The following is a 15,239-nucleotide window of genomic DNA, read 5'->3' on the forward strand; positions in this document are numbered from 1 at the left end:
ACTGCCCCCCAGTTGCAAGAAGTGACATCCCAAAAACGCACACAAAAAAACTATACAACCCAAATAGCTCCTAGCATGCTTTCTGTCCCTAAAACTAAAACGCTATTATTTTCATACAACTTAAATTAAATAAAAACTAGCACATCAGGTCTCAAAACTAACTGAAACTAAGCTGAATTCAAATTAAAAAACAAAAACTAAATAGATATAAAAACGCAAAACTATATTAACCTTGCTTCAAAGTCCATGACAAGGCTTAACTTTTGTCCAGCCCATAGCGACTGCTCCTCAACATAAGCCACAATTCAACACTCTGTACCCACTCCATCATCATCATCTGAGCATTTTGGCTTACTCTGAGTTCACCAGCACTCGACATAGTCACACCATACATAGGCCTACAGAAAGTTGTACAGATTAGAGCCCTAATCTATTTGAGTGTTTTCTTCATTGATGTGAGGAAGAAGGTGGGGTGATTTAAAGCGAAAGCTTTGAAAAGGCCTGCTTACTGCAGAAGTGAGGAGTGCACCAAGAAACCGTGATCATCTCCAGAAAGGCTAGACTACAAGAGTCACTTTCCTATCATCATTTCATATCATACCAACCATGCTCATGCCTGATTGAGTAGTCATTAAAACATGGCACCCTCGGGGGGTTGCCGATTTTTGTTTAGCTCCGACTATGTATTTGGAGATTGAAATCAACCTTTCTCTGAAATAATTGAATTGAATCAGATTTTCTGCCAGTAGAAAACAACCTATGCATTTCCTGTGCGAGTGATTTGTCAGGTTATGAAGCCTCGGTGTGGGAATCTTCCTACCGTGCTGCAGTTCTTTATCTAGTGTCCTGAGATTGCTGTTGGTGTCGCCTGTGTGTGAAACTACACCCTAAACAACACTGTTAACTCTTAATTCACTTTGGATAAAAGTATTATGACATACATTTGTTCGTAATGAGAAAAACTATATCCTTGGAAATAGAGCAGACTGGTTTCAGTGATAGTATCATCTTCTGTGATCTGAGAAGAAACAGGGGAGGTTGACAGCTTCAGTATTTCCACCAGCTCAGTCTGAAGAAACATGATAATACAGAAGCTTTGATGTTTTAGCCCAGCACGTAAACTCGTTGGCGTTTCAGAAACATTGCTGACACCTGTGAACTAGGGTGTCAGACTCTCTGTCTGCTTTCTTCACAGCGTCGGCCCACACACATGCACCCTTTAATATACCGACAATTGACCTATACTACAGATTTAACACATCCAAAAATGATGTACAAGAAATTGTCTTATGCGTTGTTAAAGGGCGACTGCACTTCCTGATTTGGCCCTGTTTTTCATCAATGCTCATTACGAAATGCTAGCGGCCATGACTGAAGGCAAACTCAAGTGGTCTTGGGTGTGTTTTTGCTATTCAATCACAACAAACAAGGTCAGGAGTGAGTACAGCGAGGTAAGCGAAGCTAGCTTTGCTATGAAGAGAACTGAGTTATGAAGTTGAGGACAACCCTCCTGACTGACTTGCCATCTCAAGATGGTCAGCTAATTCAGTTATGTATCTGTAGGCTATCTGACAGCAGCTAACAAGCATAGCTTGGTGATACCTGCAGCTGGCTATCCTATCTTGCTGGTATTTCTATGGCAAGAAGCAAGAGCCAGTGTCTGAAATGTTTCAACGTTCCATCACATCATGTAAATGCATGTTACCGTGGAAACGGTCTTTCCTGGGGGACAAATTCCAAAACTACGAATGTGAACACTGCACAAACATCGCCCAGCTTGAGTGTCAATAGATTTATCTCCAAAAAAATCGGTCTGTGTTCATGTTACAAAGAGGGCTTGGCTAAATATTTATTTTTTACAAGATATTCCAAATGACTGTATCACAATAAGAGTGTTTGTCCACTTCTCATATTGTTTTTTTAGTCTTGTCTCTTTTGCTCCTTTTGTGCTGTGTGCACCTTCCTGTTTACACACACATATCAAGCCCACCCACTGCCACTCAACAAAGATGAGAGATCACTTCTTCCTCTTATACGAACGGTTTCAACTCCCTATTTGCTGTTTGGTCCAACAATCGGCAATATTGACACTGAAACACAGTGAGACATTATCTTACTGTAATAGATGAGGAGTTAACCTTTCTAATGATACGCTTTTTATGTCTCAACTCTTCAAATTGTGCGCAGAGCAAACACTACTAAAATGGGAGTATCAATGAACATTGATTCTGGAAAAATAATAGTTTGTCATGCGGCATTGCAGTAACACGATCTGCTAGGAGTATTTTAACCTAGCAGTTTAGTCTGCATTTTATAAATGTGCAATATGCATAAAACGCGACATAAGGAATCATTCTGAAAAATACGGTACGCCACTTGATTTAAACATCTGCAGAAAGTGGACAGGCTAGCAAGCTGTTCAAACAGTTGGAGACGGACAGAAGGGTGTGTTCATAATATATCATCTGTTATACCTTGTTAGCAAGCAAATAGATCCAAGTTGGATAAACTTGAAATAAACTCAGCAAAAAAAGGAAACATCCCTTTTTCAGGACCCTGTCTTTCAAAGATAATTTGTAAAATCCAAATAACTTCACAGATCTTCATTGTAAAGGGTTTAACTTCTCTAGGGTAGGGGGCAGCATTTGGAATTTTGGATGAAAAGCATGCCCAAATTAAACTGCCTTCTACTCAGGCCCAGAAGATAGGATATGCATATAATTAGTAGATGCATATAATTAGTAGATTTGGATGGAAAACACTGGAAAAAACGGTTCCAAAACTGTTAAAATAATGTCTGTGAGTATAACAGAACTGATATGGCAGGCGAAAACCTGAGAAAAACCCATTCAGGAAGTAGGATTTATTTTGTTGTAGTTTTCTATTCAATGCCATTACAGTATCCATTGACTTAGGACTAAATTGCAGTTCATGTGCCTTCCACTAGATGTCAACAGTCTTTAGAAATTGTTTCAGTCTTGGATTCTGAAAAATTAGGGAGTAAGAGCAGTCTGAATGAGTGGACCCTGCCTTGTCAGAACTTTTTCATACGCGCGACCGGGAGAGTGCCTTTACCTTTTATATTGACGACGTTATTGTCCGGTTGAAATATTATCGATTATGTAGGCTAAAAACAACCTGAGGATTGAATATAAACATCGTTTGACATGTTTCTATGAACTTTACGGATACAATTTGGATTATTTTGTCTGCCTGTTGTGACTGCGTTTGAGCCTGTGGATTACGGAAGAAAATGCGCAAACAAAAGGTTTTCAGATATAAAGAGAGACTTTATCGAACAAAATAACATTTATTTAAATGAATGTCTTCTGAGTGCAAATATATGAAGATCATCAAAGGTAAGTGATTAATTTTATCTCTATTTCTGACTTGTGTAACTCTTCTACTTGGCTGGTTACTGTTTGTAATGATTTGTCTGGTGGGCTATGTTCTCAAATAATTGTATGGTATGCTATCGCCGTAAAGATTTTTTTAAATCTGACACCGTGGTTGGATTCACAAGAAGTTCATCTTTAAACCTATGTAAAATAGTTGTATCTTTTCTGAATTTTTATAATGAGTATTTCTGTATTTGAATTTGGCGCTCTGCAATCTCACTGGATGTTGGCCAGGTGGGACGCTAGCGCCCCACCTAGCCTAGAGAGGTTTTAAAAACTATTTCCCCAGCTTGTTCAATGAACCATAAACAATTCATAAACATGCACCTGTGGAACGGTCGTTAAGACAACTTAGAGACGGTAGGCAATTAAGGTCACAGTTATGAAAACTTATGACACTAAAGAGGCCTTTCTACTGACTCTGAAAAATACCAAAAGAAAGATGCCCAGGGTCCCTGCTCATCTGTGTGAACGTGCCTTAGGCATGCTGCAAGGAGGCACGAGGACAGCAGATGTGGCCAGGGCAAAAAAAATTGCAATGTCTGTACTGTGAGATGCCTAAGACAGCGCTACAGGGAGATAGGAACGCACAATCCCTCCATCAGTGCACAGATGGTCCGCAATAGGCTGAGAGAGGCTGGACTGAGGGCTTGCAGGCCTGTTGTAGTAAGGCAGGTCCTCGCCAGACATCACCGGCAACAACGTCGCCTATGGGCACAAACCCACCATCGCTGGACCAGATAGGACTGGCAAAAAATGCTCTTCACTGAAGAGTCGTGGTTTTGTCTCACCAGGGGTGATGGCTGGATTTGCGTTTATCGTTGAAGGAATGAGTGTTACACCGAGGCCTGTACTCTGGTGCGGGATCAATTTGGAGGTGGAGGGTCCATCATGGTCTGGGGTGGTGTGTCACAGAATCATCGGACTGTACTTGTTGTCATTGCAGGCAATCTCAACGCTGTGCATTACAGGGAAGACATCCTCCTCCCTCATGTGTTACCCTTCCTGCAGGCTCATCCTGACATGACCCTCCAGCATGACAATGCCACCAGCCATACTGCTCTTTCTGTGCGTGATTTCCTGCAAGACAGGAATGTTAGTGTTCTGCCAAGGCCAGCGAAGAGCCCGGATCTCAATCCCATTGAGCACGTCTGGGACCTGTTGGATCAGAGGTCGAGGGCTAGGGCCAATCCCCCCCCCCCCCCCCCCCCCAGAAATGTCCGGCAACTTGCAGGTGCCTTGGTGGAAGAGTGGCGTAACATCTCAGCAAGAACTGGTAAATCTGATGCAGTCCATGAGTTGGAGATTCAATGCAGTACTTAATGCAGCTGGTGGCCACACCAGATACTGACTGTTACTTTTGATTTTGACCCCCACTTTGTTCAGGGACAGATTATTCCATTTCTGTTAGTCACATGTCTGTGGAACTTGTTCAGTTTGTCTCAGTTTTTGAATCTTATGTTCATACAAATAGTTAATAGAAAATAAATGCAGTTGAAAGTGAGAGGACATTTCTTTTTTGCTGAGTTCATAAAGATTAGTTGGCTACTCACTGGCACGTGGGCTTGTGCTTCAGACATTGTTTATGAGACGGGTGTTCATTTTCTATTGCCTGCTACAAGAAATTAGTCATTATTTGTGAATTTGCATTATGCATGGTTCTGGTTAAATGTGAACAAAAAGGGCATTTTCATAGACTTTAAATACAGATCAGTGATTATTGCAAAAAAAAGCAGGTTATACTACTTTTGGTTGGTATTGTGGTAGGTTTATAATTTATTCTAAAATATAATTTAACAAGCTCTGAATTCGTTGGATTATTCCATACTGCTTAAAATATAGCATATTTGACCTTTTTAATTGTAAAACAAAGCATATTTAGAGAAAACATTAAACAAATCGAGATATGTTTGAAAATATGTAGTTTTATATCACCCAGCTTTATCACAAAGATAAAACATTGTATGCTGTAAATATCGTATTGATGTGCTTCCAAAGACAGTATGCCTACCCTTACCTAGCAAATACACATGTGTGTAGAGTACAACCAGAACAAGAATAGCATTCTATTTCTCTAGTTGGCCAAATCTAAGGACTTAGCTGTCTAACCACACACTGAAATGTACAGCTCTCTGGGTGAAGTTCTGGTTTTAAGTCTCCAATGGGTGATGATGTCCCTTCCATCTATACTTCATGACCAAAAGTATGTGGACACCTGGTTGTCGAATGTCTCATTCCAAAGATCATGGCCATTTTATATTCAGTTGGTCCCCACTTTGCTGCTATAACAGCCTCTAATTCCCTGGGAAGGCTTTCCACTAGATGTTGGAACATTGCTGTGGGGACCTACTTCCATTCAGCCACGAGCAGTAGTGAGGTTAGGCACTGATGTTTGGTGATTAGGCCTGGCTCGCAGTCAGGGTTCCTATTCTTCCCAAAGGTTTTTGATAGGGTTGAAGTCAGGGCTCTGTGCAGGCCAGTCATGTTCTTCCACGTTGACAAATCATTTCTGTTTGGACCTCGCTTTGTCATGCTAAAACAGGAAAGGGCCTTCCCCAAACTGTTGCCACAAAGTTAGAAGCACAGAATCGTCTAGAATGGCATTGTATGCTGCAGCGTTAAGATTTCCCTTCACTGGAACTAAGGGGCCTAGCCCGAACCATGAAAAACAGTCCCAGACCATTATTCATCCTCCACCTAACTTTAAAGTTGGCACTGTGCATTCGGGGAGGTAGTGTTTTCTTGGCATCCGCCAAACCCAGATTCATCCGTCGGACTGTCAGATGGTGAAGCGTGATTTATCATTCCAGATTACACGTTTCAACTGCTCCAGAGTCCGATGGCGGCGAGCTTTACACCACTCAAGCCGACGCTTGGCATTGCACATGGTGATCTAAGGCTTGTGGACGGCTGCTCGGCCATGGAAACCAATTTCATGAATCTCCCGAAGACAGTTATTATGCTGATGTTGCTTCCAGAGGCAGTTTCGCACTCAGTATTGATTGTTGTAATCGAGGACAGACTATTTATAAGCGCTACGTGCTTCAGCACTCGGCGGTTCCATTCTGTGATTTTGTGTGGTCTACCACTTCGCGGCTGAGCTGTTGTTACTCCTAGATGTTTCCACTTCACAATAACAGCACTTACAGTTGACCCGGGGCAGCTCTAGCAGGGCTGAAATTTGACGAACTGACTTGTTGGAAAGATGGCATCCTATGACGGTGCCACATTGAAAGTCACTGAGCTCTTCAGTAGGGCCATATAGAATATAGAAAACTATTACAGGTTATAGACATGTGCAGTCAGGTGGCAGGGAGGTATGAGTGCATGTAATTTCATCCTGGATATGACAGAGTTTGCCTCAACCCATTGGTCCGGCAGGCAGACTTCAATAACTTGAGGCAGATGTGAGATGCAGGAGGATGACACTCGTCATACAACTTTAGGCTACTGACCAATTCAATGGAGGAAGCGTTGCGTCGGCCAGTAGCCTACAGAGTAAAATGAGAAGAGTGCAATTGTTGCATTGATGTAGATATTCTAAACAAAGTGTTTTAACTCTTCCAAGTGTAACAGTTCCATGTAGAATAAACCATACTACACATAATACTGTAGAAGCAGTGTTCTGCTAATATAACAATGTGCAAATATTATACCTTCCTGTATGGTCTACCATATACAGTGCATTCATAAGTATTCAGACCTCTTGACTTTTTCCACATTTTGTTACTTTACAGCCTTAATCTCAAATTGATGAGGGGGGGGGGGGGGTGACAATTTAATCAATCTACACAAAATACCACAAAATGACAACGCAAAAACAGATTTTTTAAAAACATTTTGCAAATTAAGAATAAATAAATTAAATATTACATTTTACAAAAGTATTCAGACTCTTTACTCAGTACTTTGTTGAAGCATCTTTGGAAGCGATTTCAGCCTTGTGTCTTCTTGGGTATGACACTACAAGCTTGGCACACCTGTATTTGGGGAGTTTCTCCCATTCTTCTCTGCAGATCGTCTCCAGTTCTGTCAGATTGGATAGGCAGCGTTTTCAGGTAAGCTATTTTCCTGTCTCCAGAGATGTTTGATCGGGTTCAAGTCCGGGCTCTGGCTGGGCCACTCAAGGATATTCAGAAACTTGTCAGGAAGCCTCTCCTGCGTTGTCTTGGCTGTGTGCTTGGGGGGGTTGTCCTGTTGAAAAGTGAACCTTCGCCCCAGTCTGAGGTCCTGAGCGCTCTGGAGAAGGTTTTCATCAAGGATTTCTTTGTACTTTGCTCCGTTCATCTTTCCCTCGATCCTAACTAGTCTACCAGTCCTTCTCGTTGAAAAACATCCCCGCAGCCTGATGCTGCCACCACCATATTTAACAGGCCATCAGACTGTTAAATACTCACCACTAACCTCAGACCAGTACCCTGCCCTGAACTTTAGTCACCGTTACTAGCCGGCTACCACCCGCTATTCAACCCTGCACCTTACTGCTGCCTTATGTACAGTACATAGTCATTGAACACTGACCACTGTAATAATGTTAACATTTACCCATTTCCTATTTATATACTATATTCTTGTCAAGGCTCATACTATAACTGCTGTACACACCTTTTCTATTAATATACTGTCAGTAATGTCTATACACAACATGATACACACTGAGTATACCAAACATTAACAACATACTATTGAGTTGCACCCCCCTTTGGACTTAAAAAAGCCTCAATTCGTCAGGGCATGGACTCTACAAGGTGTTGAAAGCGTGGGATGTCATTTGGGTGGTGGACCATTTTTGATACACACGGGAAACTGTTGAGCATGAAAAACCTAGCATCGTTGCAGTTCTTGACACAAACCGGTGTGCTTGGCACCTACTACCATACCCTGTTCAAAGGCACTTCAATCTTTTGTCTTGACCATTCACCCTCTGAATGGCACACAAACACAATCCATGTCTCAATGCTTAAAAATCCTTATTTAATTTGTCTCCTCTTCATCTATCTACACTGTTCGAAGTAGATTTAACAAGTGACATCAATAAGGGATCATAACTTTCACCTGGTCAGTCTATGTCATAGAAAGAGCATGTGTTCTTAATGTTTTGTATACTCAGTGTACATATGCACACACCCATCTGGTACTGGGTCAGACCTCCCTTTGCCTTGAACAGCCTGAATTCTAAAGGGCGTCGGAAACTCTCCACAGGGATGTTGGTCCATACTGACGCAATGGCATCACGTAGTTGCTGTTGATTGGACGGCAGTACATTCATGCTCCGAATAGCCCGTTCCATCTCATCCCAAATATGCTCTATTAGGTTGAGGTCTGGGGTCTGCACAAGCAACTCAAGTAAACTGAACTCGCTGTCATGTTCCAGGCCATGTTTTTCCACTCCTCAATTGTCCAGTGTTGGTAATTGCGTGCCCACTGAAGCCACTTATTCTTGTTTTTAGCTTATAGGAGTGGAACCCGGTGTGGTCGTCTGCTGCAATAGCAAGCTGGCTACATCCTATGGTTAGCTAGCAAGGTAGTCTCCAAGTGCCTGCCCTATATTGACCTTAAATGCCAATGGGCTACAGTTAGCTGTTAGCAAGGTATCTAGTTAACGTGAGCTATGCACATCTTCCTCTGACATGCTACATCACATTACACGTTAGCTTGTTGTATTTAACTAGCTACAGAATCATTCCCCTTTCATCTGTGGTATCATAGCTAACCTGGCTCGCCAACATCAAATAATGTTTTATAACCAAAAGTAGCTACTAGTTAGCTAGTACCTGTTATCTACTTATTTAACATACTCACCAGAACAAGTGGTTTGACGGTTGACCGGCAGCAGAAGAGTCGGATGTAAATCCATTCCTCGCCATCTGGCAATATTGTTGAAATGCATTGGAAGATACGTTTTATCTAGCTGTGTCCAGTCCAGGTGGTTTGTACAGGCAGACCATCTATGGAAGGAAGGATGTCAGCATTACGCTGCAGCTGAAACCTGGTCCCGACTGAGTCGCCAAGGAGCGTTCGGACAACACCAGGCTCCAGAGCATTGAAGCTGTAAAACAAAAATAAATACATTACAACCTTGCACAACCTCAATTCACCTCCCAAGTTTAGATAAGAAGAATAACCTCATACAATGCAATGAAAATGATATTCACCTGAAGTGCTTGTACTGCTTGATCTGTGGCAACGGCCTGAAGTACAGAGTCAGGTGTTGTTGAATGCCATAGCTTTCCACCAGCACCGTACCATCCTCCAGTCCAACCAGCTGTGGGATGTGAGATCAATAAAAGTAGTGCCAACCATGTTGGAGGGCAATTAAATAATGAAAATGTGTTGTTTATGCTTTACATACCAAGTGTTGTCATCGATTCCTTGTAGAGACGCCACACTGCTGCTTTTCCATCAGAGTGTTTGTGTCCTGGGTGGCATCCTGGTTATACTATTGCATTATCCTCTGCGTAGTTGTTGAAGTTCACAACTCGCTGCAAGTCATCATGCTTCAGGTGTAACCTGTGCTTGCTTGGGCCAGCTCTATTTTTGATGGGAGGCATGAGACCATTCTCCTTGTATGACTGTTGGAGGAGAGTCAGGCGTGTTGTACTCATGCCGAAAGACAAATTCCAGATACAAAAATTTTAGCATTATTATACAATGGATGCTAAATGGCATTCTGAGAACATCACTACACAGTTCATACACATAATGTTAGCTAGCTAGCCAGCCATCTAACTTCAGCTGGCTAGCTAACAACAAGCTTTACCTAGCAATACAAACCAATTTTGCATAGCTAGCTAAAGTTAACCAAATAGGTTCAATGCTAGTTAATTAGCTAGCTAACATTAGGCAATAACTAGCAATGCGAAATGGCATTCTGAAAACATCACTGACGGATGTAAGGTAATGTTAGCTAGCAAGCCAGCCATCTAACCTCAGCTAACGTTAACTAGCTAACAGCAAGCATTAACTTGCTCTTTTGTTTAGACATGTAACGCTAATTAGCTAAAAGATTAACTAAAATAGGTTCAATGTAAGAATATTCCTGGAAATGTGGAGTAGATGCAACATAAGACAAATGTGAAAGGGTTGAGTGAGAGAACTAACTAGTGGTACATCGAGTGCTGTACAGTTGTCCTGGAGGGGCAGGCAGTGTGCCCCCGGTGAGGTGTTGGGCAGACCGCACCACGCTCTGGAGAGTCCTGCGGTTGTGGGCGGTGCAGTTGCCGTACCCGGCGAGTGATACAGCCCAACAGGATGCTCTCAATTGTACATCTGTAAAAGTTGTTGAGGGTCTTATGGGCCAATCCAAAAATGTTCAGCCTCCTGAAGTTGAAGAGGTCGCTGTTGCGCTTTCTTCACCACACTGTCTGTGTGGGTGGACAATTTCAGATTGTCAGTGATGTGTACGCCGAGGAAGCTTTTCACCTTCTCCACTGTGGTCCCGTCGATGTGAATAGGGGAATGCTCTTTCTATTGTCTCCTGAAGTCCACGATCAGCTTCTTCGTTTTGTTGAGGGAAAGGTTATTTTCCTGGCACCATTCCGCCAGGGCCCTCACCTCCTCGCAGTAGGCTGTCTCGTCATTGTTGGTAATCAGGCCTAATACTGTTCCGTCATCTGCAAACTTGATGATTGAGTTGGAGGCGTGCGTGGCCACACAGTCATGGGTGAACAGCGAGTACAGAAGGGGGCAGAGCACACACCCTTGTGGGGGGACCCTGTGTTGAGGATCAGTGAAGTGGAGGTGTTGTTTCCTACCTTCACCCCCCTACCCATCAGGAAGTCCAGGACTTAGTTGCACAGGGCGGGGTTCAAACCCAGGGCCCCAAGCTTACTGATGAGCTTGGAGGGTACCCATACAGCGCTGTGAAGCGCAGAACCTGAACTCTCATTTATAGCATGTTACTGGAAAGCCACTGCATTCCAATTTAGGCGCTAATCAGTGCACAAATCTGCAAATTTCAGCTCGTATACATACGGGCAAGAGTGTAAATGATTATTTAGTGTCAATAGACTTTTTTTTTTAATCCAACATCCCCTCTATATTTTTACACACACACACAGTGTGGTCTGAGGTTTTGTTACTAGGTTCTTCAACAACAACACTGCATCAACACCAGCGTTCACCACTACCGAGTACCGCCCCCTCACTCTCGCGGGTAATGCAATGAAACCATTATTTGCAACTTATGATCATGTCAATCTTCATTTATACTGAGTTTTTTATTTATTTAATGGTCTTCGAATATGTGTATGGAAGCTAATAGTTACTGCAGTTGGTAGTTGCCAGACAGACGTTTACCAGCTCTTGAAAGTTTTGAATAACCACTTTGTGTTAATCAGAGCCCATGCCATGTGGTGCCAGTGGTGAACTCTTGGTCTGTGGTTTGAGAACCTGGTTGCAGCTCTAAAGGTTGTGGGTAGATGCCCCGTCTTACTTTTTCCTTCAGTCGCTCTGGTTGTAGGCCCAAGAGAATGAGTGCAAGAAAGCAATGACTGAAATTGTTGTCCACTGCATTTAACACCTCATGTAAAAGCCACATCAAATGTGTCTGATGGCATGTTATAAAATGAGAGGTTTGGGCTTTGTGAAAAGACTGTGATCATGAGCCGAGCTACAGTACAAGGCACGTTTCCCCCCAAAAAGTGGAGAATGCAGGTCCTATCAACGTAAATAGTTACTGTTTGGTGTGTTAACCCAATAACCAATTGGAGGGTGGTTCGCACACAAAAGTCACCTCTCCAAATAGTAATGCATGATGTGTAGCTTTAGTGAATTCATCCAATGAGTGCTGCCTCACTTCTGCCCACTATACCTTGCAGTTTTTCCCCTCACCATTGTTGTACTCTTACCTTGAAAAAGCCCCCGCGGTTGCCTGCCTATCTGATCTTCCTCCAACCAACACGTCACTCTTTCCCACCTACACTACGGCCCGCTGATGGAAAGTATTCACAACACGCCAGTGATATCGCCATTTATTTATGGTATTTTTATATTGGTAGAATTTCACAATTCTAGGTTTGCGAGGATCTTCCAGTACTAAACTACCATAAATATATATGTATCAAGAGGTAAAGCGCTCAGTCAATGAAGCCGAATGTATAGTAAAATGGACATCAGGGTTTTTACATTGCTGTTGCAGTATAAATGTAGCTGTATGTATATGTGATCCATGGTAATACCACAGCTCGGCTATCTTCTTGTCAAGAAAAACCACTTCCTATTGTGAGTCGAAGACACTGACAACTAAAACCAAAGGTGACATGTTGGAAGCCTATCTATGATTTGTACTTCTGCATGCATGATATGCTCACAGATTTCCATGTATATTTAACAGAGAGGCTTTAGCAAATTCATTGGTTATTAGAGGTTCCTCATAGTGTTTTCTCACTGCTCTCTTTATCGTAATTGCGTCTGCAGTTTTATCTGTAAATACATTTTGCAGTTTGCATTTACCAAAAAAAATGACGTGTTTGTCATCATTGCTATTGTGTGTGAGGAAACTGGTCAAAAAGTCACATTTCCTGTCATAGTATCTGTGCTTGTTTGTTTTTAACCGTAATAGCGTTAGTGCAACTATTGTTATTTAGATGGGACATATGCCACAAGATTGTAGAGAGCATGACACTGAACACGAAAGAGCACTCACTTGACTGACAGCTAGATGACATTGAGCGCAAGCAACTATTGTTAATTGGAAAAGGTCACTAAGTGACCCTGTTATGGACATGACGTGACACAAGATTGCTTCTGTGCAATCTAACGCTCCTCTATCACAGCCATATACAGTGCCTTCAAATCAAATGTATTTAAATAGCCCTTCATACATTAGCTGATATCTCAAAGTGCTGTACAGAAACCCAGCTTAAAACCCCAAACAGCAAGCAATGCAGGTGTAGAAGCACGGTGGCTAGGAAAAACTCCCTAGAAAGGCCAAAACCTAGGCCTTGTGTTTTAGGTTATTGACCTGCTGAAAGGTGAATTTCTCCCAGTTTCTGATGGAAAGGTTTTCCTCTAGGATTTTGCCAGTGCTTCGCTCCATTCCATACATTTTTTTTATCCTTAAGAATTCCCCAGTCCTTAACGATTACAAGCATAGCCATAACATGATGCAGCCTCCACTATTCTTGTAAATATGGAGAGTGGTACTCTGTGTTGTTGGATTTGAACATTTCAGCTTTTCAATTTTTCAATTTGTTTTGTAAACATTTTGGGATAACATAATTCCACTTTGACATTATGGGGTATTGTGTGTAGACCAGAGATGACAAAAAAATGCTTGATTTAATCCACTTTAAAAATTCACGCTGTAACAACAAAATGTGGAGAAAGTCCAGGGGTGTGAATACTTTCTGAAGGCACTGTAAACCAAGATTGCATGTCAAGAGGACAAACAAACAACAATGACAACAACCACCTACGGGGGAGGGGGAGGTGTTGTGTAGACCTGGAGGGATGCAGTCAGGCGAGCCATGGCTGTGGCCCAAATGGTACAATATTCTCCATACATGGCTGCCCATAGTCTCTGCTCAAATGTAGTGCAGTATATAGGGAATTGGGTACCATTTGGGATGCACCCCACGACTTAAGACATTTGATGTCCCTGGCCACAGTCCCTAACCCCCTCGCCACAACTTGGCACCTGGTGATTCACACAGCTGAGTACGAGGAAGTCTTATTAACTGCCTCTCCCTTATCACTAGCTAGCTCTGTCAGGAGAGGGGGGGGGCCTCAAGAAAAACACGGATTCCAGGAAGAACAGCTGCTTGCTTAGATCTCACATTGTCAGCAGCTTATCAGGATCCTAGGCCTACACCCTCAACCTCTCAACCCTGACCTGACCACAGGAATCGAGAGCGTTGTATACATTGTGAGGTGTTGGGTCAGACAGAGGTGGTTCTCACCTCACTACCTCACCCAACCCACCCCTGCGTTTTACATCTTCCCCATTTTCCCCCTCCCCTGTTCCCACGTTGCAGGTTGTGGTTAGCCTGAACCCTCAGCCAGTGACAATGTCTCTCTCTCTTATAAACTAGGCTTTAGGCAGGAATCATTTCAGGTTTATAATGGGGTATGTGTGTCTCCTACTGCTGCAGCTGTCTGCGCTGAGGAAGGTAAACAGCACGTGTCATGTTTGACTGTTACTTGGCTCATCCCCAGGGCCCAAAGAGGAAAACGATACCAACGACTATATGTACCTTGTTAGTTTAGCTAGGCCCCCCCTCCATCTTTTACTAAGTCAACGGCCACTCTGTACATATCTTCTAGGATGCTTCTGTTATGCAAGTTTTCCAATGATATAGCTCTAGTGTCTCTTGTCTGGTGGTAGTTGTCTACCTCCCTCGCAACCCAACCTGCTTATCAATTTGCCCTTGTAACAGTTCAAGGATTCCAACATTTAAATTGTCCACAGTGTCACAAACGTATTATCGCCTCTCCAGTGGTCTTGTGCTTAGAGGAACAATGATAAGCTATGCTTTGAGAAATGTTTTCTCTTTGTTTCTACAGAAAGAAGAAGGGAAGGTCCAGGGCCAGCTGAACAACACAGACTCCAGTCAGTACATCCGAGATCTGAAGGACCAGATAGCTGAGCTCAAACATGAGGTGAGCAGTTACAACAGGGGAATACTGAACCAGGGGAATAACAAACACCGCTTGTACCGGTTGTTTTCAGAGACGATTTTGTTAGCTATATTTCTCATGTTTTTGCTCAGATTTGTCTATTTTGAAGCCAACTGTAGAAGTGTAAACTACGCCCATAAGCTTCCTGCGCTGAGGGTGTTGATGTACCAGCACACACCCCACTCCTGTAACTCTATTATTTGAACGCTAAACCCCACTCTT

The 15,239-nt window shown here is 42.7% G+C and overlaps 1 protein-coding gene across 9 annotated transcripts in view; it reads left to right on the forward strand.

The window, feature by feature from the left end:
• Positions 1–15,239, forward strand: part of LOC135556260 (ecotropic viral integration site 5 protein homolog) — a 96,991-nt gene that overhangs the window by 76,682 nt on the left and 5,070 nt on the right. For all 9 annotated transcript variants that reach the window (XM_064989304.1, XM_064989303.1, XM_064989308.1 and 6 more), the window contains one exon: positions 14,904–14,999. In XM_064989304.1, the coding sequence (XP_064845376.1) occupies positions 14,904–14,999 (96 nt within the window). The remainder of the gene's footprint in view (positions 1–14,903; positions 15,000–15,239) is intronic.

The sequence above is a fragment of the Oncorhynchus masou genome, chromosome 15 (genome assembly GCF_036934945.1).
Source record: "Oncorhynchus masou masou isolate Uvic2021 chromosome 15, UVic_Omas_1.1, whole genome shotgun sequence".
In the NCBI taxonomy this organism is placed as follows: Eukaryota; Metazoa; Chordata; class Actinopteri; order Salmoniformes; family Salmonidae; genus Oncorhynchus; species Oncorhynchus masou.